The sequence below is a fragment of the Hippichthys cyanospilos genome, chromosome 7 (genome assembly GCF_059441005.1).
Source record: "Hippichthys cyanospilos isolate Australia breed blue-spotted pipefish chromosome 7, RoL_Hcya_1.0, whole genome shotgun sequence".
NCBI classification, from domain to species: domain Eukaryota; kingdom Metazoa; phylum Chordata; class Actinopteri; order Syngnathiformes; family Syngnathidae; genus Hippichthys; species Hippichthys cyanospilos.
In genome coordinates, this window is record NC_142375.1 from 16948552 (window position 1) to 16975252 (window position 26701).

General features: G+C 38.2%; 1 protein-coding gene and 1 long non-coding RNA gene across 2 annotated transcripts in view; one reads left to right on the forward strand and one right to left on the reverse strand.

Moving 5' to 3' along the window:
• Positions 1 to 26701, forward strand: part of LOC148421338 (uncharacterized) — a 35290-nt gene that overhangs the window by 3336 nt on the left and 5253 nt on the right. The window contains exon 2 of the mRNA XM_088419601.1: positions 1609 to 1799. Coding sequence (XP_088275727.1) covers positions 1609 to 1799 — 191 coding nt within the window. The remainder of the gene's footprint in view (positions 1 to 1608; positions 1800 to 26701) is intronic.
• LOC148421339 (uncharacterized) lies at positions 5043 to 11468 on the reverse strand. Its single transcript, XR_015866116.1, has 3 exons — positions 11396 to 11468; positions 5629 to 5704; positions 5043 to 5074 (listed from the first exon to the last, which is right to left on the reverse strand). It is a non-coding gene; the product is annotated as an uncharacterized LOC148421339 (long non-coding RNA).

Genomic DNA, 26701 nt, shown 5'->3' on the forward strand with positions numbered 1-26701 from the left:
TTTGACTCATAATTGGGTTATTTTCAACCCGACCCTTAACCCTTTTTTCGAGTGTTTCACCATATAATGAGAAAAAAATAATCTGATCTTTTGATCAATTCTAAATTAATCTATGTGTTAACAATCACACAAACAGATCTCATTTAAATATTATAAAAGTGCACTCTTTTCAAAGGGATATTTTTCTGGCTTCTCGTGGCTTCAAATTCTGAAAGGATACTAAATTTACTCAGAGATTTTAAGCAGTATAAATGAAAATGTTGTCAATAATTAAGATGGTGAATACATTATTTTTCATGGTAAATTCCGCAAACACATGTTGCCACTTGCTGTCACCTGAATATGACATCATGTGCTCAACTAACGACCAACCACGGCTCTTTATTTTCATTGTCACAATGTCATTTCAGTTGACGGCAAGTGGGAGAAGGTGTTTTTAAAGATACTGATAGTACATTAAATATAATTTAGTTATCTAATTCATTATAGGCAAAATGATAACTGCTGAAAAAGGATAGAAAGTTTTAGTTTATGATCCCTTTATGAGAATCCATATTACAATCAGCTACATGAATAAAAAATAGTCCTTTGGGTTTTTTTTTTAACAATATTTGCACCTTTATATAACGAGGACTTTTTATTCAGATATGCTAATACAGCGCTATAAAATACATCAAGTATGCACATAAACAAGTGCTGCAGGACGACAATAGTGGAGGAGGAGGATACAACTTTGTATAATTATCTTGCGAGGCTATTGCAAGTCAGTGCTTGATATGTTGGAAATTAAATACATACAGCGAGCAATATACAAAGAGTCTACGGCAATTTGTAAGATTGCTAACGAGACGTTACATAATGCTAAATGGAAAGTAACATTTTAGATTTTATTACATCAAAATACAATTTGAAGCAGGCATTGAGTCATGATGAAAATGTTACCAGACAGGGTTGAATTTATTAGATAGGAGATATCAGGCAGTTGTTTAATGCAGTGGTTCTCAAATGGGAGTACGATTGCCACTTGTGGTACTTGAAAGCGCTTCAAGGGGTACGCGAGAGTTTAACAGGAATCATTGTATTTCAAGTCATGCTGTGACGGAAACAGTATTTTTTTTTAAACAGTACATTATTTGGAACAATAATAGACTTATTACTACTTTACTGCTAAATTACATAGTAGTGACTTTATGCTGGCCTAAACTTTGATCTAAAATGGTTCTCAAATGGGGGTATCCGAAGGCACTTCAGGGTAAATATGAGGGTAAAAACAGGTATGTTTTTTCAGATTAAGAGCAAATTAATTGGAACATGATATGACTTATTAGGCAAAATTTGTTGTACAGTAGTGACTTCTTTACAAAAAAATATTGCCTTTATTTTAGGTTTCATACAGATGCGTATTGTGTTGAGTGACACAATTTCACAGCAGACCACCAAGGAAAAAAAAAAAAAAGGACAACAAATTTGGTTCCAAGGTACAATAAATCTAAAATAAAAATGATTTGCCATGATTTGGGGCTAAAAAAATTATTTCCAGGGGGAATACTATTGAAAAACTGTTCAGACCCGCTGGTTTAATGCGACGAGTTTCTCCTTTGATTTCAGATCTAAAAGTTTCTGTCAGGAAAGGACGAAAGGCTCTCTCCCGGTGACTTTAACTCCGGCAAACAACCCCCACTGCTTATGCAGCGACTTAATGAAACGAACCAGAAGTAACGTTTCTCAGAGTCTTGGGCAAGGTCTTCCACGCTGCAAGCTTGGTGACCTGGAAGCGGCCTGTAGGTGTGGTGAGTCAGGTACGGCAACGAGCTAGCTGTCCCCGCGAGGTGAGAACAAGTCAGTCCAACACACGGCCTGCGTATGGAGTCACACTCTTAGTCACTCCTTCAAGTAGGCCCGGCTTGTTTAGTTTCACGTTGACAGGACCACACTGTCGCTTGTCCCGTCCTCCAAAACATGCTCCCCTCCCGCTCCCCGAAAACATCCATTCCCCACATCTTTGTGATTCGCTCGCCTGTGGGAAATCGAGCCCCCTTGCGCATGTAATCGCTTTAATGAAGGCCCGTTTAATCGGCGTATTTGCGGTCTGTAGCTGGCAGATAGCGGCGAGGAGCCTCGTAGCCATGGGAGACCTTTAGCGCAAGACGGGCCGATTGCTGGGGCCAAATGAGTGTGGCGGGAAAAGGCAGTCGGATCCAGCGCTTCCCTCGGGCTGACACATCACATATGGAGCTGTCCTTCCTACTTTCCCTTCATCCACGCGGATGCTTAAACTCCCTGTCACTGTGCCAATCTGTGAAATAGGAAAACAGCGGGGAAGGGCAGAACTTGATACTTGCTTGTTTGTTATTTTATGACTTTTTCAAATGGGGAAACTGCGACCCGAAATGTGGTTGACTTTCGAGAGAGGTTTAGTGATGTGGTTCCGTCGAATTATGTTGCAACGGTTAAAAGATTAAGAAATTCTGATGCATACGTGTTGCCTATATGCAGGTACTTGAAGGAAACTTGTAGCGTTTATTTATTTATTTTTTGCTGCTAAATAATCCCAGGGACCTGAGGCAATAGGTTTTACGAAACAATAATCTACTATTTTAACCACTTGTCCTCGAGAGGGTCGAGGGCATGCTGGATCCTATCCCAGCTGTCTTGGGGCAGACACACCTTCAACTGGTTGCCAGCCAAATGCCGGGCACACAAAGACAAACATTCATCAAAACAAACACACCTAAGGACAATTTAGAAGGGCCGACATACCTTCACTGCGTGTTTTCTGAATGTGGATGGAAACCGGAGTGCTTGGCGAAAACCCATGCAGGCATGGGGAGAACATGCAAACCCCACACAGGAAGGCTGGACCTGGAAGCAAATCCACGTCTTCCGCCCTGAGGCGGACTTGCTAACCAATTTTTTTTTTTTTTTTTTTACAGAGCAGTCCATCCAGTAAATGATCGATATAAAAAAAATAAGCTTTAAAAAGGAACTAAAAGATTGATTGATGTCAAGTTCTAATCTGCCTGTAGGGTTACATCAACAATAATATGAAAATAATTATCGGTAATTTCTTTCCTGTAACACTGTACCGAGATGACCTTGGCTAAGGAAGTGGTTCAGTGCGCACTTCAAACAAACAATAGAGGCCCAGACAGGTCATAGACAGGCAAGCATGATAGTAAATTGACAGAGGTGAGTAAGAAACCAAACACTCCCATTTCTACAGACACACATTTACAGGATACGTCACACCGTTGCGCGATTGCTGATATACTGTAAGTGACTAAACCATTACTCATGTTACAATGACATAATTCGCTATACATTATTCATTTGTGTTTTTAATCATTTAGTTACATCTCTTTTAACTTTTAGTACTACTTTATATCTTGGGTGAATTTTTGCTTGATGTTTTATTGACGAAAACATCTGCATAGAATACTTTTATTGTCATAGCTTTGCTAACTGAACTGAGTAACAAAATACAAAACGCCAAACAACTGAAAGCATTCATACTGTAAGTGTATGTTTTTCCCCAAGATTAATTGGGGACTTTGGAATTAGCACAAGGTAGTAATTTTCAGGCGGCACAAGACAATGTATCTTGTCGCCAAAAATGAAAAGTAAAATCTCTGAAACAACTGTGGATGGACGGTATTGTGGTTCTGGTTATTGTTCCCTTGGTTAAGGATCTTTTATGCCATTTGCTGTCTCGTTTTTCCACTTCATTAAAGCCAAAATCACAATCAATCAAGATCTTAGCAGGTGATATACCCTCTCATACCTGGCGAAAAAGATAACAAGTGGTTTGATTAATCGACAAGTAATTGATACCAAATTAATCGATAGTTATTCCTAATAATCATCTATTCATTTAGATACCTACAATATTCCAAATGCTCACATTTTTAGCTTCTTGACTGAAAATGAACTCAGATTGTGTGAGGTTTGATCAACATGTTTACTTTTTAAAGCGAAGTACTAAACTGTACATTACAGTTTCATCATAGTTATTCAAGAACAAGGCTGGACTGGCCCAAAAGAAATTGGCCCTGGCATGTAGACTTAAACAAGCCAGCCCACCAGCTCGAGCATGTGCAACACCGCATCAAAGATTTTCTTCTAAGGACAGATTCTTATATGATGTATATTCAGACATGACCCCTGACCACTCTTTGTGACCAAAATGTGGCTGTACCATTTGTGTTAATTGCTGCAGTTTGATGTCTATTTTGCGAATGGATTAATGGGCTGTTCCATCTAAATTGTGGGCTGGTATTTTAGGGTAGAATGAAAAAAAAAAAGAAGAAATACCATCTTGTTGGCCCTAACAGACGCCAGCCCATCGGGCATCTGCCCTGTGTGGCAGATGGCCAGTCCAACTCGGCTGAATAACACTTTGCGTGATTTCTGGGGAGATGCCAGGGAGTTCCTCTTTGCGTGAAAATAAGAGAAGTGAATGTGAGTCTAGGGAGGGGAGGGCGCATTTTCATTTCCCCAATAAGCTGTTGTCAGCGTAAGGGCAGATGTGGCACTGAGAGGTCAGGCTTGAAAATGCGCTCAGAGAGGAGCAAAAAGGTGACCGTGTGGCACTGAAATTTGTATGAAATGTATCTTAATATTCTGTTTCAGGAAGATTTTGTTGAGTTGACCACTATCCTTGATAACTTCAAAGGTCTCTGTATACCTTTGAAAGCCATACAAATATAATTTATACTACAGTAAAGGTATATGGACTGTGAGTGAGCTAATCACCGCATTTAATCCCAACCACTGTGCCGAAGCACATAATTAGCGCGGAGTGAGATATCATCATAATGATCTAATTTCCCTTCATTGCTCTGAAAAATTATCGTAAAATCTCCATTTCTTTAATTGCTGAGATTTTTTCAGTTTGGAACAAATGTGCCTTGGCTCACTAAATGTAGACATGAAGTTTTAGTTAGCATCAAAAGTTGATTTTTTTTTCGAGAATCTAAAACATTCAGTCATGAAGGTTTCCTTGAAAAAGAGTCACAGTCTAACCTTGTGCGAAGGTCGGAACCTCATGCTTGACATTTCTGCATTCTTCCTCAGCCTAATTAACATCGAGCAAAGACAAGGGATGACAACTTCATCATTAATCATGCGGTTTTAATCACGACTAAAAAAAAGTCAAGCAAAGTTCCCCATCTTCCATGGGAACTAATATGAATGAAAACATGATATGTGATCTTTATTCTGAAGCGTGTCTGCCAATTAAACATTTTTAGTAATGTTGGTGCATACGTTTTACAATTTTTACAACTGTTTCTCAGATACCCATACCCTTTCATGAAAACTGTCCAAGTTGTTTCACTCAACATTTTCAAAATTCCTCAACTGGGTTTCTCTTGGAAAATTGTCAGAAAACCTGTCAGAAAAGTACTGAATGAAGTACGATTCTTGTTGCTGTCAATTTATTTGAAGTTTTGCCTCATTTTTGGCTGAAGAAAACAGCCAACGACATTAGCTCGCATTGCACGTTAGCATGTTAGCACTATAAAGTTAAGCTAATAGCTAGTGTTACATGGCACAAATAAACATCTGTAAAAATTATTGCACACTAGCTAAGAGAAAAAGAAATAGACAATTAGTCAAACTGGACCCCACCTGTGGTATTCCTGCCATTTGAGGATCTTCTTTCACCTCTTTCGGAAACAGTTGAGTGTCTTTGGTCTCTTTGAAGCTGCGACAATAATGAAACCCCTTTCAGTGTATTTGACTGCAGCTCTACAGTAATGTTTATGTTAGTCAAAACTGAGCATTATTGTCACATTTGCACTTTGAGTGGAATCTATGTACCAAAAGATGATAGTGGTAAACTTAAATTGAGATCTTGCTCACATGAGGATAATAGTTTCAAAAAAGGTTAGGCGATAGATGATTTGTCGTTTTTGGTCTCTAGTTATGTAATGAGAAGTTGTGATCTTTGAGGTCAAATGCGCTGACACAATTTCCCAGCAGGCGCTTGCCGGTACAGTACATAGAGGCGATGACAAAACGGCGTCGGAAATGGTTCCACAAGCTGAAGCCTTCCCATACGTCGGTACATCAAATCAGCTCGTGTGCGTCCCCATTTTGTGCGTCCTTGCTTGCCAATGAGGACACCCGCGTTCAGGAAACATATGCACGAAAGATCCACAAATCAGATAGAGGGGAAGGACGCTCTGGTTGATGGCGAGATCAAATGGTGCGAGCGGAGTTGAAACTGCGTGGGCGCGTTGAGACAAACACTCAAGGGAGCGCGGACATTTATTTTCTGCATGCGGGCTAACAGTCAAAAGAATTAGGATCATTTTACCTAGAAGCCTTTTGTTGGGTGGATGGTGTGACTGTTTATGTTTTCATCCCTTTTCATGTTCGGCTGTCCTTTTCACTCAATTCAGTATCGAATTCCCCACAGTGTTAGTCAGAACACGAACGAACACAACCCTCTAATTAGTCAATCGATCCCCCTAAACTTTCACCCGCAGTCAGGTTTATTTCTGTAGTTCTCATTGTTGTCTTTCGCTTTACTGTTGAGATGACGCTTCTATTACCAGAAACAGCTTTCTAAAAAATTCACTTACAGTTTATAGCAGGAGGGTTCAAACTTATTTTAGGTCAGGGGCCACATTGAGGAAAATTGATTCTGAAGGGGGCCGGGTTTGTAAAATCATGCTATGTATTAAAGGTAGATTTTTGTGATGTGCCTTGTCCAAATTCGACACAAATGGGGGGATCAACCGTAAATATATTGCTGATTTTTTTTTTTTTTTTTTTTTTTAATTACAGATAAAGTAAAATAACTTCCTTTTTGGTCCCCTAAATATACAATGCAGATTTTTTTTCCCCCATAAATTGCATGAAATGAAAGGATTTTTTTTATGATCTTTTGAATATTGTTCATGAAATACATACATGTCTTTATAGAACACATACTACATTAAAATGAACTTATGAATAAATAAATGAATAAATAATTAAATGAAACGCAAATATCCAGATCAATACCCATACCCAAATCAAAACATGTGGTTGCTCAACCTCTTTTCAAGGAGTACGGTGAAGTGCATTAAATGAAACAGAATAAAGTGCTGTTTTTGTGTCTCGTTTTTGGACACTGGATGACATTACAGTTAATGACAGATTTGAAAAAAAGATGTTGAAAACTCATGAAGATGAAGTCATGAATGGACAGTGCCTTTGGTCCTATTCGTTTTCATAATACTTCATGAAATCGTCTTGTGAGCCGGATTAAACCTCCTCACGGGCCTGATTTGGACCGCAGGCCCTACATTTGACACAGACTGTCTTATATATTTGTATTAATTCAAAATAATTCTATAAAATTTAGCCAATGTTGATAGCTGTTTGGCTGGATGGATAAATACATGAGAAAGGGTAACAGGTGAGTAAATATCATATATATTATTTTTATATAGAAGTGTTTTATTATTCAGTATTACCAAAATAATCTTTTGATGGCATCCTGCTTTCATTTTAGTTTACCTCAGAAAGATACATAGAACACTATGCATTCTATCCAAGAAGGCCAATCAGTGGAAGTGCACCTGTTCTATATTTTAAGTGAGGACATGGCTTATTGAAATGCATTCATAGCTTTTGAAACTTGCTCCCAGTAATGTTTGCGTCTCTTTCTGAAGGACATGTAAATAATGTCTGTGGAAGAGTCTTGCTTATGACATGAAACTGCTCTAAATCGAAGCCATGCATGCACTTTGGGAATCTAGTGTTCATTTCTTTTTTTTAATAACACTTGCAAAGTCATTCGGCGTGTTGGATATGAATAGAGTGAGGGTGGGGTTGTCATTAACATTGACATTAGTCAAAATGTCCTTTTCATGTCTGAACAGGACATTTTAAATGGCTGAGAACTGCAGTTAACCAACATTCTGTCAAAGTCGGATCGTTTCAACAGCTTGATAGCAGTAAAAGTCACCAAAATCAAACAGCAAGCAGAGGTTTGAATCAAATTTGACTTTTGACTATTGATTTTGAATAAATAGTTATAATTTTATTCAACATTTGTCTCTAAAAATTTACAATACTGTATTATACCTCATTATTTATTTAACACATTTAAAAGACAACAAAAAAGTTGACACCAAAGTGCTGTACAGCACCCCCCTCAAAAAAAACCAACAAAAAAACTGAACTACAAATATAGTGTTCCCTCATTTATTTCAGCTTATGTTTGTTTTGTTTAAAAAAACTTCCAAATCTGGTCCGACTTACTGTAGAAGGAGGAAGAATGTCAAAAAAATAAATAAAAGCGAGGTAAACATGCAATAGATATGATCATGTTATGAAAAAAAAAATCACATTTTTTTGACTAGTCTGACTTTAAAGTAAAAAAAATTGCAAGAAGAGCGATATAAACCAGAAAAAGTTATGGTCATGAATGAAAAACTGTGAAAAACCAAAATGCAATTTAGCAAAGGGAACACTGCAAATAAATATTCATCCATCCATTCGTAATAAATAAATAAATAAATAAATAAATAAATGACATGAGGGCAGATTACTCAAGAAACATAGTTAAAAATATCAGCTATTGTAAACTAGTTTGTGGTTACTGCGCATAAAACCAATGAACTTAATGATCACTGCTTTCACATGCTTTCAAGTCCAGCCAATCGTAAGTTAGTTATGTCATTGTGCAGTGATCCAGCTATGCGCCTCGATTAGTCACCGGATGCAGCAGCCACAACAAATTAGTACCTACCCTCAAATAAAATGTTCTTTGTAACAATGCTTCTTACGTCTTGCATTGCTTAGTGAAAAGGTAGTACTGTAAAGTTGGAACTCCTCTTTGGTACATGAATTTTTGTGACGAGCATCACTATTTTGTATTCGGTTTTTGGCCCATGCCTTAGCCAAATAAGTCTTTCTGCTCTTGGTGGGCTACATGAATAAAAAACTCGAATCAAACCAACCTTATTTATAGAAAAATTTCCAAACACCATTCAAAGTGCTGTATATAAAGTCAAATCAAAATAACTGTGCAAAAATGACAATTACCACAATGAATGAATTATATGAAAATAGTCAACGCCATCAATCAGGCTACGTACTAAGCCACAAAAAAATGTTTTAAAAATAGACAGTCTAATGTTTATTGGAACAGAAAAAGCTTGCTGTCCTCTGAGCCAGCGTTTCTCAATCTGTCTTTGCTGTGCAAAATATTTTTTCCAGCTAAATACCACCCGCTGGAAAATTGTGTCACTAATGACAATGTGAATCTGTGTAAAGCTTCGCAAAATAAAGAAGTCAAAATAACACAACTCAGAAAAAAAGCATTAGAGTTATGCCCCCAAAAAATCTAGAATCAAGATCAGTGCAACGCTTTTATTTTGAAGTTGCATTTCACGGCACTGGTTGCTACCAGCTCGATTTATACCACCTTGGCACGCAGTTGTTGTTGCTATCACATCATGTGTCTACCAAGATCAACACACTGTCATTAAAAAATAAAAAAATAAAAAAATCAAGGACATAAAGAAACAAATAGTCAATCACAGTCATGCTGACAACGTGGTGCATTCAAATGCAGTCCGAAATTTCATTTTCAGATGAAAAAATGGTCCATCTATGTAACCGCAAATATCTAGAACGTTCTCTAAATGTATAAAATACTGACATATATAAAGAACAAAGTGGTGAACTTAACATTTTACTTAATTCAAATAAGGCTTCCGTTTTCCATTCGAATGGTTGGTAATGTCAATGAATCGAAATAAAGAGTAGCACATGCTGTTTTTGTGGAAAAAGGCACTTTTTTTCACCATACAATTAAAAACTTGATACATGTACACAAATGGCTCTTCAATTTCTTTATTAGTCATTCTGTCTTCAAATCAAATCATTTTGAATCAAAAATCCTTGCCGAAAACCTCTGTGAAGGGCAACTTCAAAACAAAAGTGTACTACGGCCATTACATTGACAGCCATGTATTTTTTGGTGCTTTTATTTTGAAGTTTGCTTTGAAAATAAAATAGTGATGCTGTCGCCTCCTCCTTGGCATTGCCTTGTTTTAATAAAATTGATTTAGGGACATTTTATCGCTATTCTAAATCATAGCTTGATTCTTTTGTGATTTTTTTCTTGTAATGGCACAACTGTAATAGAAACACAGTACTAGTAAAAAAAAAAAAAAAAAAATCAACCAAAGAGATTTCTGGACTATTGGTTTTTTGATACAAGTTTAAAAACATAGACATTTAGACAATTAATTCTTCTGGAAGTAAGTTTCAAAATGTTGGCAGCTTTGTAATGATGCATGTAGTGTATGTCACATGAGTCATCATCATTTGTTATGCAGTGCAACAATATTTTTCGACTTTAACGACATATTTAAAAGAGCAAGTATTCCCAAGAGTGCATGACTAGCCAGTCAAACAAATGTTGGGTGGGTGGTGGTGGTGGTGGGGGGGGGGGGTATGTAGATATTATAGTCATGCACTTTTTGTTCATAGACATTCTTGTAATCATTTGTCATCACTCCTGTCTTATCAGTTGAAGAGTAGTGCAAAAAATATCTCATTTTCAAGGAGGTGAAAATGACACACGCAGCACGCTGATTCGCGTGTTGGCTTAGGGCGGCCTCCTGGTCTACTGGTTTTTCTCAGGTAGTGGTAGAGACAGGCGTGACTGGGAGAGGCCCTGTTACACTTTCATCAGCACGCATTCAAGTGTGACCACTAATATATGGAGACCGAGAGCAAAAAGCTTTGAGTCAGTCTACCACAGCCGACTCAATTCTGTCCGGCAGTGAAACGGTTAAACTTTTTCTTTTCGCTCCTCCTGGCTAGTTGGTGGAGTTTTGGGGCAAAAGATGAGGCAGAGCTTGTCAATGCTCAACCGGATATTTGAGGTTAGGAAACAACAGCATTTGACTTTTTCCACATGAAACTGACTTCTTTTGTTACTTGTTTTTGCTTTATTTATCTCCTTTCCTATCAGTTCTCTAGTTTGTCTTTCTTTCATTTGCTCAGTGGTTTGTGGTCTTATTGTTTCTGTGAAGGTGGAAGACAAATGTTTGTTTCTTAATATTTTAGACTATTTATGTCGCACTGGATTATAAACATATACCAATAAACAGGTGTTCACCATTTCAGTTTACTTGATATATTGGGTGTGTCTGTTTGCTAGTTTGAGATTTTAAGATGAGCAAAAACGAAACAAAACAAGATATCTATAAAACACTTGTGTCCATTATAAGGTCCGTAACATAATATTTAAAAAAACATTTCACAGTATAATATGTGCGTATAAATTTCGATTGGCACATTGGTGATTTAATTTCTTCTTAAATATGAGTTTTATGGCATCAGTCTTTCTAACCAGGAAGTAAAATGTCTCGTTTACTCTTACTGTGTAGTTGCCACTCAGTGTTTACAACATGCATCCATCCATCATCCTGACGAGGCTCGCAGCTGATTAAGACTACTCCAACAGCTTGAATTAACAGGGCCAAAAACTGGCGGTTTACAAATATTAATTTGCAAAATGGCGTCTGTACACCAGTCTCGCTAACAAGTGTTCCTCCTATCAAATCAGTCCCTGTGGGAACACAGTATTCACAGCAATAGTTCCAACCACGGGTGAATTATTTGTTACTGACGTTGATCGTACGGCTGTGTGCTCCTAAACAAATTTTGGCCGTTTCAGCATTTTCTACAGTAAAACATTATAGCTAATAAATGAAATGTTGCTGTTTACTTGGTTGACTCGGTGCAAAATTCCTCAGCTCCGGAACCAAAATGAAACTAAACGATGTGGATTAGGTCGACCTGTATTTTCTCTTGCACGGGCAGTCCAGGGGGTTGCGAACCGGTCCTGTCTTGCTCCTGCTGTCATAAGCGGACTTCAAGCCATTTTCATCTGCACGGGTGGGGAGAGAGCGCAGAATGAAAATAGGAAAATAATTCTTTGGGAGTGTTTAGGATGAGAAATCATCATTGGAACAAACGCCAAAAAGTTTACTTTTCATGTTACAGCACCTTTAAATAACATCGATCCATGGGTAAAATAACAAGACATCCTGACCTATATTGCAGTCAAAATTAAATTTGTTCCTAAATTCTAATACGTGACACTTTGAGATTATTTTTTGTTTGCTTTGGCTGCACAAAAGTGTTTTCCAAAATAAAGACAGTGTTTTCCAAAATAAAGACAGTGTAAAAGACCCCAAAGTATATTTGCGAGTTGTCTTTGGGCAGTAGGCGGGATGCCAACCAATCATAGGGCGCACAAAGACAAACAAACAGTCACACTCACAAACACACCTAAGGACAATTTAGAGCAGGGGTGTCAAAGTCAAATGGACAGGGGGGAATAATAAAAAAACAATAAGTACAAGCTGTGGGCGGGACTGATCAAAGTTCTATTAAAAAAGTGAAAAAAACTGAAAGTGAAAACCTGACTAAAAACCTAACAAATATATTTTTATAATGTATGGTAGGATAGGAAGAATAAACGAAGAATGACAAAATCACCTTTGGCCTTCGTCTACCATACACAATCCGGTGCTTTTGGTTACCCCTTGTGACCCGGGTTTGGGTCTTGACACCTCTCCATACAAATCATTTTCTGTAGTTATCCCATGCTTATGATATAATGCGAAAAATTGACAAAAGTCCCCTCTGCGGTAATAATCAATGTAAAAGAAGCAAAGAAATAAAAACAAGCAACAGACGTCAGACCATGTGTTGTACCAAAGAAACTGTTAACTAAGGGCCCCAAAAATGCTCTTATTATTTTCCCATATCCATGACCCCAACTGTCAATTCATGCAGGAGTGAAGCCTCACATGTGCTAAATGGATACTACGATTGTAGTGCTTCGAAAATAAGCTCTCATTCATGACATGCTGAACCACGACAAGTCACTAACCTCACATCCTGTACTACACACTGCAGGAAACACACCGTTTCCTGCCACCAATAAGTAATGTAATGTATGAACGTGTGCGTGCGTGAGAGGATACTTGATCTTTCGTCTTAGTGAGCAAAAAATACACCTAAAATTGACATTGTTTGCAATTGAAAGAAGCAACACACTGAAAACTAGAAAATGCAATTCCTAAAGAAATTGCATTGGCTAAAAGGCTGAATGAAAAATGTGAGATCATTTGGAATAAAATTGATGTTATGGTGTGATGTACAATGACCGGAAATAAACTAAACAAGTTGAAATATGAAATTCAAATGAAAGAAATATGGAATTACACGGCAAAATCCTTTAAAACAAATTATAGTGTGTCTAAATGATCACAATTTAGAATTTTGGGGAAATGGGAACATTTTGAATCGGTAGGTTTAAGGTTTGTATTGGTCCAAAAATTTAGAAATTGAGGAAGAAAAAGGCAAAAATGTGTATTTTTTATATTTATGAGCATTTTATTGACAAAAATTATGCATTTTTAGTAAATAGAAACTTGGGGTGTGTAGAAATATAAGTCATGGTAAATAAGTAAGTACACAACATTAACAAACACGGCTGAAAATTGCGGATATAATTGTGAATCTGAAAAACGTGAATAGCGAAGACATTTGTTAACATTTACCAAAACCATTAAAAAAAAGGGAAATATTTGTGGATCTGAAAACACTTGCAATTTCGACGCAAATCTCTCCACATGAGTGCAACAATCACAATATAGTCAATTACAGTGGGCCCCCTGTTTACGAGATTAATCCATTTAGCGGGTGGGATTGTGACATACAATTTAATGACATTTAATGACATTTAATGACATATATATATATATATATATATATATATATATATATATATATATATATATATATATATATATATATATATATATATATATATACTGTATAAAAATTTCCGCCGACCAATAGTAGACCAGCATCTTAGGGAGTCGTGGCGCCGACCAATAGCGGATCAGCATTGCAGTGAGATAATCAGTGACACGTGTATAGACATATGAGCACGAAGTGCCTCGTAGTCACGCACACTGACATCCGTGTTTGAGAAGGTGAGAAAAATGACGTAAAGAGGGGGAAAAAACCAGCGCGGTCTTCATCGTAGGATGAAAAAAACGGAAGGCAGGGACGTCCACAGTACTGCCAAAATATCGCATGTGCGGAATAGATCACGTCACCAAAAAACGTGACAATTTGTCAGTATGCGTAAATCAATTAATTTTCTAATTCACCACATAACTTGAGATGAGACACACACACCGCCACTTCTGAAGCAGCCTATCGAAATGTTATACTGCAGTGTGAATGTATGTGGAAAGGGAGCGCGCATTTGCGGATCTTGGAATAGATGAAGTGACACTGACGCATATATTTGTTCGCAGACAGCATGCCAGTGATCTCCCCTCGTTCAGCGCCCCACTCTGTTACAACATACACCCATCTGTCCTCTTTCCATTGTGTTTATGTGGAAAATATGAGCCTTTGCCTGTATCAAACGAGCAGATTGACTGCTCCTATTTATCAGATGCTTGAAGGTTTCAAAAAAGTGCACATTTGCTTCCAGAGTTTCTTCATTCGTGACATATTGTTGGTAAACCCCACACATGAGCTATGTCGTGTAGTTATTTCCACAGGCAGGGAGAAATGACATCATTTTGTCTCTGATTTATGATTGTAGATGTGGGGAGGGTGAAAAGCTGCCAAAATGTGCTCTCCGTGTCTCTCCCGAGCATCCACGCTGGACGTTATGACAACAAAACTCTAGAAGCAAGTTTTATTTTATTTTTTGGTTTGAATGTGCTCACAAACAGTCACAACTGAATCATGATCAGTCCGTGTGCATTAGCTCCTTGCCAAAATGAGATCCATGCAGAATTTGAAAAAAGATTACGGTAGATTTTGCCACGCCGTTTGTAGAGACTCCGTTATTTGGTGTTTTAAAGCCGATTAAATATTTGAGAGATCAATGAATTAAGATCCGTAATTCCTCCATCCATCAATTATCCTGACAGTTTATATACACAATAGTTGCAGGCATGCTGGAGCATATCCCAGTAGGTAGTGTACACCCTGAACTGGTTGCCATCTCAGAGATGTGTGATTAATGGATCTAATCGCCCTTAACTGTTTTTTTTTTTAAACTTGGATACAATGTGCTATTTTGGCAGATCAAAAATAAATATGACCTCAAGCATTTTTTTTCCTTTTTAAAAGGTGCACTTGTAACCATTCTGCTGTATTTGAAACAAGTCCTAAACATTGGGCTGCAACTTTTGGTTTCAGCCATCAGGAGAAATGGTGCTGTTTTGTTAATCATCAAATAATTAGAAATTAACTTTAAATTATATATTGTCCATGCATTATGTTGCAATCTCTCTAAATGTTTGGCAGTTTTCGAGTATAGTTTGGCAAAAGCTTTGCTATGGCTTGCCACATTAGTGTCTTTGTTTGCTCGGCTGCAGTTATACCTGGGTGCTTCGTATTTATGAGGTAGCCCAAAATAAGCTGCTTCTGTGGTAAGCAAGCTCCTTCTTCCCAAGAATGCAAATGGCGCTATCTTTATCAAAGGTCATCCTCATGGCGTGTTCTCAAGTTATATTTACCATTTGTAGGACCAGCATATCTCACATTCTCTTCCATTTTCATGTCTGCCTTTTGCTACTGAACTTGCACCCCACCCCCACCCACAACAGGAGGATTTCAGGTCATCCCAAACACAATGAAAGACAATCGGTGTCCACACCAGGGAAATGAGATGAATGTGATTTCAAACACACACACTTTACCAATGTCTGTAATAAATTGATTGCAATTAATCTGTTAATTTGAACCATCTGTGAGACCAAATATGTCTGTGAAATTTTTCCCAGCTCAATGAAGGATATAACCATTTTGGCATTCTGTTGACTGTGTGCGCGCGTGTGCGTGTGTGTGTGTGTGTGACTCAACTTGACTCACTGTTGCGCCTCTGGTACACACTAGGGCAATGCAAATTAATTTATGCGAATATGTTTGCTGAGAGAGAAATTTTGGGGGGTTGTTTGACCTCCCGAGAGGGTGCTTCCCACGTTAAATGCATCTGCATGAGTCGCCCCACAATATGACAATAAAGAGGTTGTATATGACAGAATTCAATTTTGCAGCTCATTGAGGAACATTCAATTTTTATTATTTTTCTTGGTGTCAAATAGTCATTCTCTGCCTATCAAAAACTGACTTCAGATGAGAAAATGTTAAATTAGACATGAGGCCGTGGGCACGATGGATCAGAATGGAATGATGAGATGTTTTTTATTAAAAACCTACACAGGAACAGAAGTCTTCTGAATGTTGGATTTTGGGCAAAATACAGTCTGTCCCTCTTGAATTAGTCCTTAAAGTGGTCATGTCGTTGAAAATTGGGTTGTGTTATAGGCCATCCAATATGGTCCAAATTTAGTCCAAACATAGATGTTAATTTAGTTATGTTTACCCTGTCCTACATGGTCCAAATTTTGGCCAAAAATAGTATTTGAAAACCAACTTTTTTCTGTTCTAGCCTAGCCTGGTGGTCCAAATGTAGTCCAAAAAAATAGTCCTTTAACACTTTAGGTCTTTCAAAAGTGGTCAAAATGTTGCTCAAGAATTGTCATTGAAATTTGTGTAGTGTTCAGCCTGTTCAAACTGGTCTAAAAAATGTGTTCTAAAAAAAAAAAAATTGAATATTAAGCTGTGCCTAGCTCACGTTTTGACTTGAGGGCGGAAAAGGGCTCTAAATTTTGACAAAAGGACCAGACCAGGAGCGGATGGATGGAGTGTTTTGATACTCCACCTCATAAGAAAGAATTGTTGGTTATCTACAAAACATTTGCTTTATTTTCAATATAAAATCGACAAAAGCATTACCACAGTGTTATTCAAGTTGTATGTATTTAACTGTTTATTGGAATGTTTCGTCCAATAACTGATAATTAGACGAACAAAATACAGTTTTTTGGAAATGTCGTCCTAAAACCCTGCCTATTCCTTTGTTTAATGCTCTATATTTTTTAATCATTCGAGCTACCCCACACAATGTCTCGTGTTTGTGTGTGAGACGCAATTACCTTTGTTGTCTTGCTGAGACAAAAGGGACATATTAGTGGAAATGAATTGGATGCCTCTCAGGTGGATTTTAAAATGAAGGCCACTGTATCAGCAGATTATTATGTTAAAAGGGTATTAGGGAACAGTTAATAAGTGGGTAACTTGACAGCCGCAAGAAGATGCACCTCAAACAGATTCATGTAATTGTTGCATGGCCCACCTGTATTCCAATGAGAGTCCCGGAATTAGTTTTAAGTCTGGACAAGAGCACGTATTCCGGCCTTTGCTCCTTGGGTGAAGTCAATTAAATTGTCAGCATGAAAGTGATTTGGAGCGCCGCCTGTGACTCAGGATGCCGCGTCGGAACTAGACGGAAAACCAGCATCATTTTCGTGGGTTTGCCTGCTTTTTGGGGGGTCTGTCTGGACTGCTGTAAAGAGGCAGACAGGCGAGTATTATCCCAAAACGTTTTACAGTTTGACTCCTTGATGCGGATCTGTTGTGAAAGATTTTGATTACATTACACTATGTGTCATTCTCAAGTAGGAGAGTTTTGTTTATGTGATTTTGAAATCGCAATAACAAACGATTAACCTGTTCAATGGGACAAATATAAACAGTGCCGAATTTCAGACGGTTGCTTATTTAGAATTTAGGCGAATGATGGACGTTTGATGGTGGAGGAGTGACAACATCAGCAGTATTTTACTAATCCCTTAAGGACTAAAAGCAACGAGTGGACACTTTCAAAGACGGAGCGTCTGCGACGCAAAAGAGCTCGTTTCAAACTGCCCCCGGTGACTCACCGCTCCTTCTCCCAGCTTTACGGGAAATGGAATGTGTTTCCAATTCTTCTGTTTTTTCAGAACTCCCCTCCTCCTCCTCCTCCTCCGTCTCCTTCTCCTTCTCGTCCTCCTTAGGTGGAGCAGAGGAAGGTCAGACAGCGGGTTAATGTTTGTCCGTCTGTGTGAATGTTAGTTTTCGTGCGTCTGAAGTCTGTCCTCAAGTCTGCTAGACTAAATGAGCCACAGGGAGGTTGAAAGGAGCACTCGAACATGTGTGAGTCTGAAACTGCAATTTGAACGAGACAATAACTGCGTATGGTTTAGTTGGTGGAAATGTTCTACTTCGGTTGCTTCACATGGATGAAGTATAGAAGATAATTAGTACATTAATTCTCTAACCTCGTTACCACAAGCACAAATGTCAAAACGTGCCCACCAGCAAGGCTCACACGAAATTAACATCTCATTAATTTAATCCGTGCTAGCCCGAAAATGTGTCAAGATACATGTTCTGGAGAGGGATAATGTTTTTGATCATACTGTATATTGGCCGGGGGCTGGGATTTACTAATGTTTGAATGGGTTGCCAGGCAACAGGACCCCAACACAAGGATTCAGGGAGTGACATTTTAACCCGTGGGTGCTTTGTTTTGTTTTTTAAAGAATGCTTTTTTATTTCATTATTCACAATGATCAGGGGCATCATATATTTCCATATTGCTGAGTCCACCAAAGATGATAAAAGTCCAAAAAATGGACAAATACCAACAACATGTGAAAACAAAAAAGAATGAGGTTATTAATGTAGTTGAACACTCAATCGTCCATGGGTGTAAATGCGACGAATGATTTTTTTGTGGCCCTGCGATTGGCCGGTGACCAAACCAAGGTGTACCCCGCCCTTTTCCCAAAGTCAGCTGGGATTGGTTCCAGCTCAACAGGGACACTTATGAGGACAAGTGGTCTAGCAGAAGTCTAGATGGATGAAGCTGAGCTACAGTGGCCTACTGACATTGAGAAAATAAGAACGTTCGTAACCACAGGGGGCTTCAAAGATGATGTTGTAATGGAATTTCCTCCTCAGTGGAACTCTCAGGCTTTATCATTGTCTTTCAACAAGAAATATTAGCCAAGAGAGTGCACAACCGATGAATCTGAATGTAAATAAGACATACATTTCAGATGAAGCCTTAATTTGAGCTAAGACAGCAAATAACAATTATAATAATTGATTAATTTGTTTCTCTGTTGCTGATTGATCAATGAATCCGATTTTTACGGAATGTGTTTTCATTTCCAACCTGTGATGGATCAATTCTGTGATAAACAGGATGGACATTGTTAATTTTGTAACGTTTTTTTTTTTTTTTCAACTAGTTGGCAATAGACAAAAGAAAACAACACCATTCATCCCAATGGTTGAAACCAAAGGTAGCAGTTAGCACTTGGGACTAGTCTCAAGAAGAGCAGAAGGTAAATGGTTACAACATTTGTTGAAAATAAATGAGCGAAACCACCGTTTTATTGTTGTATAGCGTCATTTGATCATCTACAACAATACATGATATATAAATGGGATTAATTAGATAAATTTAACACAGACACGAATTGATTAATATCAAAAATTTCTAACAGCACTAATTAAAACAGTAATTATATATTTTTAAGTCTCTAACCACATTCTCCTGAAAACAAGTACTTATGGGGGGGGGGGGGGGGGGGGGGGGTGTTATTTATTGATTAAAAAAAAAGTTTTATCACAGCTCCATGTTGACAGGTTATTGGTAATTAATGAGAACATTATGTTGCAGTCCAGCTACATATTCGCTAATTGAATTGCAAACGCCCTCTTAGGTCCAGACTGGCTTCCTTGGAAACTTCGGCCGTATTTCTGTTTTTTCCGTGCTGGGTTTTTCCAGACTGAAGTACCTATTTTGGTCCGATAAATACAATGTTGTTTTGGGAGTCGGGGCTGAGCCGCGAGGCACCGATGAGATCACCTTTCAAGGTTCCTGAGCAGCAAAATAAGGCAGCAAGACAAGACAAGAAACGCCATGAGTTGAGGCACAAAATGATGGTTTGGGGAACTGACACGCTTCCTTGGCTTCATGCTAGCCCGGGGCGAAGGGTCGGGAGAGAACCTGTCCCGCAGCGTCTCAGAAATTTGGAAGCATATTTCTATAGTGGAGTAATGTTTGTCATCTTGCCAACTGAACACAGGGAAATGTGTTTAGAGGCTGCTGGAATTGGGAACAAATCTGAACGGAGCTACGAGCGTGGATGAGGCCACGGGAGAACGGAGCTCATGACTTTGAGGTGTTTGGGAAAGACGAAAAACATCTGTCTGTCTTTCTACACTGCGTGCATTGCAGTTTTGACAGTGGCAAAGGTGCTTATCTGATACACGTGGGCGTGTGATGCACACTCATGTGTCTGTCTGTTTCCTTTAGTCTGTGTTGCTGTTGTCTGCGGTTCCAGCCAGGTGTGGCCGCTGCCAGCCTCAACACCTGCATGAATACTAGACAACGGCAGATGGACACAGCATGCACTGTGCCCGTCAGACACGGCAATAAATACAGTAATGCTTCTGTTTAACTGTTTACAGTTTAGAGGGAAGTGTCAAACATTTCAGTTTGATCAAGATTTGACACACACCCCACAATCAAGTCTCAGTTTGCGGGAGAAAAAGTGATGTCATATTTCCACAAAACCTGATGCTACCATAGAAACACTGACCTGGGGTGGCAGATGAGTCGAACACGTGAACGCTAAAATCAAACAGTCGGGAAAACGGACATTGACCTTCAAAGACTTACGAATCTGAAAGAAAGAGGCTTATTTCATTGTTCCATAGAGTTGTGAATGCATGCAATGATTTTTAACATCTTCATGCGGTATTGCCTTCAAATTCTTGGACTTGGACGTGTTATATCAAAGGGGAAACGCTGAAAACAAAACTGTGTTGCTGAAATTTCACCCACAAAGTTATCACATTTGCTTATCACATTTCCAAGAATGTGGCATCGCTTGGCTAAAATAATGCGAGTAGAATGTAAAAGATTGTGTCCGAGATTTGGACATAAACCTGCACAAGGGTTGGGATACAAAAGTTATTTGGACAATTTCAGCTTTAAAAGAGTTATTTTTTTTGTCTGTCGTAATTAATTTTATAATTAGATTAGTTTTCACATACAGTTATTATGGTGACGAATGAAAATGACATCACTTACATTTACGAACAATACATTTATAAATCATGTTTTCAAAAATGTTGTTCTTGCAATATATATTCTTTTAATACGTGCAGTAAGGTACGTTTTGTTTCTTCATTTTGTTTTTAAATTCCTGTTCTTTTATTGAAGCTGCTTTTGAAAGAAGCACTTTCAATTATGTGAAGTACATTGTGCTATATTGAGGTGACTTTTAAGTACGTAGACCTTTCAGCGGTGCTTCTCAAATTGTGGACCGGACCCCCCCAGGGAGGCCTGGTGATGCCAGGGGATGACCCCAAGGAAAAGGCTTTGTTTTTGTCATATAAAGTGTAATTGCAATAAAATAGGATTTTTTTTATCTTTTTAGTTCATGCACTTTGAAGCACTTGGTTATTTTTCTGTTTTAGACTAAGCTGTAACCTGTGTAAACGCTGTAAAACATAATTAACGGTTTGTTTGTGTCATGTGAAGCATAATTGCAATAAAATAACAATTTCCATTTTTTTTCTGTTTTAGATTAAGCTTTAACCCATATAAACACTGTAAAACATAATTAACAGTTGTTAAAAGTTTATTTATATTGCTTTTTTTTTGTTAATGTTAAAAAAGATACAGGGTTAGGTATACTTATAGAATTTTGATCGATAATCATCTTATTTATGGTCGGCAAGGCAAATGGGGTGGTGGGGGCATTTGAGTGAGTTTATAAATGACCATCTATCTGTCCGTCCATCTGTCCTTTCCAACATCCATTCATCCATCCATCCTCAATACCGTTGGTCCTCACTATCTGAATTTGGGCGAGAGGCGGTTTACACCACAATCACTGGTTGCAATTTAAACAATCAAAATTTACACCCATAGACAATTTAGTTTCTTAAGTTACATAATGTTCTCGTAATGTGGGAGAAAATCAGACTACTTGGGAAAACCTACCTGGACGTCAAAACCGCCCCCTTTAACTATCAATGCCCCCCCCCTCAAAAAAAAAACCAAAAAAGCCATTACATCTTATTTTTATTGAAACAACAATTGGATATTGCGCTGCTATTGTGCAGTTATCTGTATCTTTTATATACTATATTACTCAGTTGCTGATGATAGGATTTATCACTATGATTTTATTGTTTTATTGTGAGTTCGCACAAAGCTTATACAGTATGTTTGTGTGTGTGTGTGTGTGTGTGTGTGTGGGAGTGTTCAGCCACGTGCAGCTGGAGCTCCTTAGAGCATGTGGGCGGTGGGAGTTGCAGTAAAATGAGGTCATCATCGCCACTGATTTACGTGACACACGCCATTACTTACACTCCCGTGACTTCAGCCATGTCTCCACTGACAGCATGAATAATACATGTCCCAGCCAAAACATCACATCCTCCACTTTCTCCTCTCTCATCGGCTACTTTACAAAGTTTTCTTCATCATTACTGACCCAAGTCTTCCACTCTGTTCATCTCCGGGCGTCATTGCCTGCCACTTTTCATCAAGTTCAACAAGTTCGCCCTTTATATCAGTTGTGGAATTGTGCAACAGGAAGTGGGAAGGAGTACATGCGGAATATGCGCGCGTGTGCGTCTTTCACGTAACGTGACACGCCTCAATTTACAAAAGCTATCAAAATGTGCCAATCTTTCTAACCTGTGCAAGTGTCGCCATAGTAAATTGTTCCTCTATGACACATTCATTTGAATATTTTCAAGTTTTCACTTTCACAGTATTGAGACAGGCTGGAAAGCTTCATGCAGATGAATGGGCGCAGAGAAGCTAGAAAATCAATTCACAAAATTCAAGACTCTCATTTACTCTGATTCTGAACTGATATAAATTGGCCTACAATCTATTTTATAAACAAAAAATAATAATAAAACAAATTCACTTCCTGTCAGCTTTCGTTTAACCGCACCATACAATAAGGAAGAGACAACATCACGCCAGATGTCCACAGCATGCTGGAAAGTTGAACTTCAAAATAAACACACCAGATATTACATGAAAGTCAATGTTAGGGCCAAGGAATGCTTTTATTTTGAAGTCGGTGACACATCACTTCTACCAACATCAAGCAACACCTTTGAAAAATGATATTCAGTCGCTGTTTAAGGATGCTACGAAACCCTTGGTCAATTATAGCGTCACTGAACGATATGGCATAAATCTCAGAGATTAGCGCTTGCCGCTAACTATTTGGTGTATTCACACGCCCTTAAAAGTTGACATCGATCACTAACAACTTTGAAATTACTTTGATATTTTACTCATTTAAAAATGAAAGGACCGTCTAGTTACTATACCTAATCAAATAACTAGACTTCCGTCTTCCATTCTCGTGTTTATTTTGTGAATGAATAATGCAGAATAGAATAGCAGTTGGGACCACAACTTTATGGATGAAGGGATCTTCTTTACAATTCAAAACTTAATAAATGGAATGTAATGTATTCTGACCCAAAAATCTGAATTGAATTCAACTGTGAAACAGGCAAAGATTCCCAGTGGGTCATATTTTTGTTTCCAAATATTGCTTTCCAAATACTGTGCCATGTGGGCCTTTCATGCCTGTCTTCTACCATGCTAAAAGTCTTATGGTAAATTGTGCCACTGATGAAAATATGCATCCATATAAACCTGAACACCATTGACACTTTGCAAAAAAGTCACAATAACACAAATTATAAGTTGCTTAATGTTCCAATCAATGTGCTTTCAATTTGAAAAGAAAAAGGAACTGTTCGTGTACCCCCGGGGTATGTGTTTCCCCCATTTAAGAATAACTTTTCAACAGTATACACATTGGGCATTCTAACAGTACTAAAAAATGGCAAACTCACACCATACTGTAAGTTACTACATTGCCAGGGACTGATTGTGTATATCGCCTTGATCATTTGTCTGTCCATTGTGTCAAGAAGAACAACCGTCCACCAGAGATTAATCAGTCATGGGTGGATGCTCGATCTCATCCCAGATGTGCTTTTGACAGCCATCCACACATTTTGCCTCCTTAAGAAGCTCAGAGCCAAGCTGGCAACCGGCTTTGGAAGGTCACCCAGGTCAGTGCTGAATGGGCAAGAGCGAAGGGGCAGAGTGAAGGAAACATAAAGGGGGTAGGGGGGATGGAGGCGGGGCAAAGGGCCGGAGGATGCAGGACAGACGCTACTGTCAGTCTCCATCAGGGAGCCCCCCAGTGACATGGAAACAGGCAAGAAAAGAAAGTAAGAATAATGGGATGAGAGATTGTGGCCGGGAGTCAGCTCTTAACTAGTCAACCCCGCCCCCACCTCCTCCGACACACACACACACACACGCACACGCACGCACGAACACGCAGTGTGTATCTCAAGTGCTTGCTGCAACCTTTAGTTTCAACCATCAAAAGGAAAGGGGATGTTTTCTTGTTTCATTCGCTAAATATTTAGAAAATAAAATCAAAATAAAACATTGGTCATCCTGTCCACGGAAGACTTGCACAAATGCGGGATCTTTTCGGGTTTAGTTTGACAAAGAGCTTTGCTATGGCTCGTTGCATTAGCGCCTTTGTTGCAAGTGTTAACTGTGGCTGCAGTTGCCAGCCGGTTGTTTTGCATTTACTGTATGCGGTAAGCTAAATTTGAGCTTCCTCTGTGGCAAGCAAAGTTCTTCTTACAAAGAATTTGTATCCTTCCAGTAAAAGTGCCGTTGGGGCGTTTAATTTATTTGTTCATTTATTTTCATTGGCTTGACAACGTTCATGTGCGCTTCCATTTTCACGTCTTCCTTCTGTTCTGGAACGTGCCCTTCCACCTGCAACAGGAGCCTATCAGTTTATGCCTAGCACAATGACAGCCAAAGAATGTTCATTTAAAGGGATAGTGTGTAAGGTTTAGACCATTTTTCATTACGAATAGCAGGAGGTGCTGCAGGTGCTGCATTTACCATTGTCCGTAGCTATAACAAACATGGCCGCCTCCTGAGAAGTGCCACACCTCATGTAATATAATTCAATGATAACTAAACCTATGATTATATTTAAAACATGCTGTTGGTCATCAAGAACACATTCATTTGCAAGTTGTTGAAATTTCCAATCGTTTAATTCATTCTTTTTAATGAAATACGCTCTAAATCTTCCACACTGTCCCTTTAAAGGGTTGATCGATCTTTGTTTTCCGACCCCCAACAATGCAAAAAACGGATCTGATCGGCATACAGAAAGCAAACATTTTTTTTTTAAAATTGAGATTAAAAATAATATTAAAAAAACTATGTCTAGTTAAATAATCAGAATGAATCTGTTAATTTGACACTCCTACTAGTGATGGAAATGTTTAATTTGAATGAAATGTTGTTCAAAACCGTGAAGTACTAACTTTTCTTAAGCAGGGCATGGGTTTCACTAAATTAACAATATCAAGAGTAATCTAATTGTCAAGGCGTGAGTTGGTGCCATTTTTTAATTGACTCTCGTTGGAAGCAAGTGATGTGGCTAACAAATCGCACAGCTTTGAAGTGTTCACTCATGGTAAATATTTATGATCTTTATACAGTGTAGTTCAGTCATATTAGTATTTTGCTCCGTGCTGTATAATTAAAAATGTTTCATCTGGTGTCCAAATTTATTATAAATATACATATACTTTTTTTATTGGCCTGAATGTCAAAGGGTTCCCTTTAATACCACGTCATTGAATTGAGAGGCAATTTAAAAACCACACATTATAACTGTGGCAAGGATCCCTCCTACATTTACTGTGCCCCACCTTGGCCTCTGTGTAAATTGCATGCCCAAGTTGGATAATAACTTGCTGTGTGTCCAAGTTGTCTCCACGTTTTGCAAATGAGAAAAAAAACATGTTTTGCTGCTATCCCGGCCAAACAAACCACACAAATATTTCAATCAAGCTACAGAAAAACAACCGTTTGGAAACAGCTGGTCATTTCAGGTAGTATGAAACTGAAATTATTCAGTGTCTGACAAAAGTTAGTAAATAAATATCACGTGTATTTTATGAATGGCTTATTTGTGTGTGTTTTTGTGTCATTATTTTTAATTACCCCGAAACTAACAGTTTCACTGCCTAAGATGGTGGTTCTTATATGGGGTTATGTGAGATTTAACAGCAAATCTGATTTAATTATTTATACTGTATTGACAGGAAGAATGTGCTTCAGTTTTCAAATTGAAAGCAAATTAATTGGAACATGAAGCAACTCATTGCTGAAATGGTGATATAGTAACTCCTTTGCACAACATCGTACGCGTTTATTTTGTTCAGTTTTATACAGAATTGCATTGTAATTAGTAAAGCAAGTTTCCAGCAGACGAGCCAGAAATAAAACAGATGATGTTACACGATCTAGCTTCTCTAGTTGTTGAATAAAATGCAACTAGAAATTCACTATAAATATATTTTAAGTTGTTTGTTTTCAGTTTTGTCTTCCAATTGAGAGGAAAAAAAAAGAAACATTTGCCTCATCTGCACATAAAAAGCCCGCGGTGAAATTTTCAAAGACTCCTCTCCTCCAACCTCAGCTTAGCCTAGCCAAAAAGTAAAGCTCCATTAGGCGCAGAGTGGTGTGTAATTTGATTTTTAAATGAGAAGAGAATATTCTTGTTAAATATAACTGAGTATATAATTATATAACCAAATTCAACATGAGGATGAATCCATAACCGGTGCTGCTAAA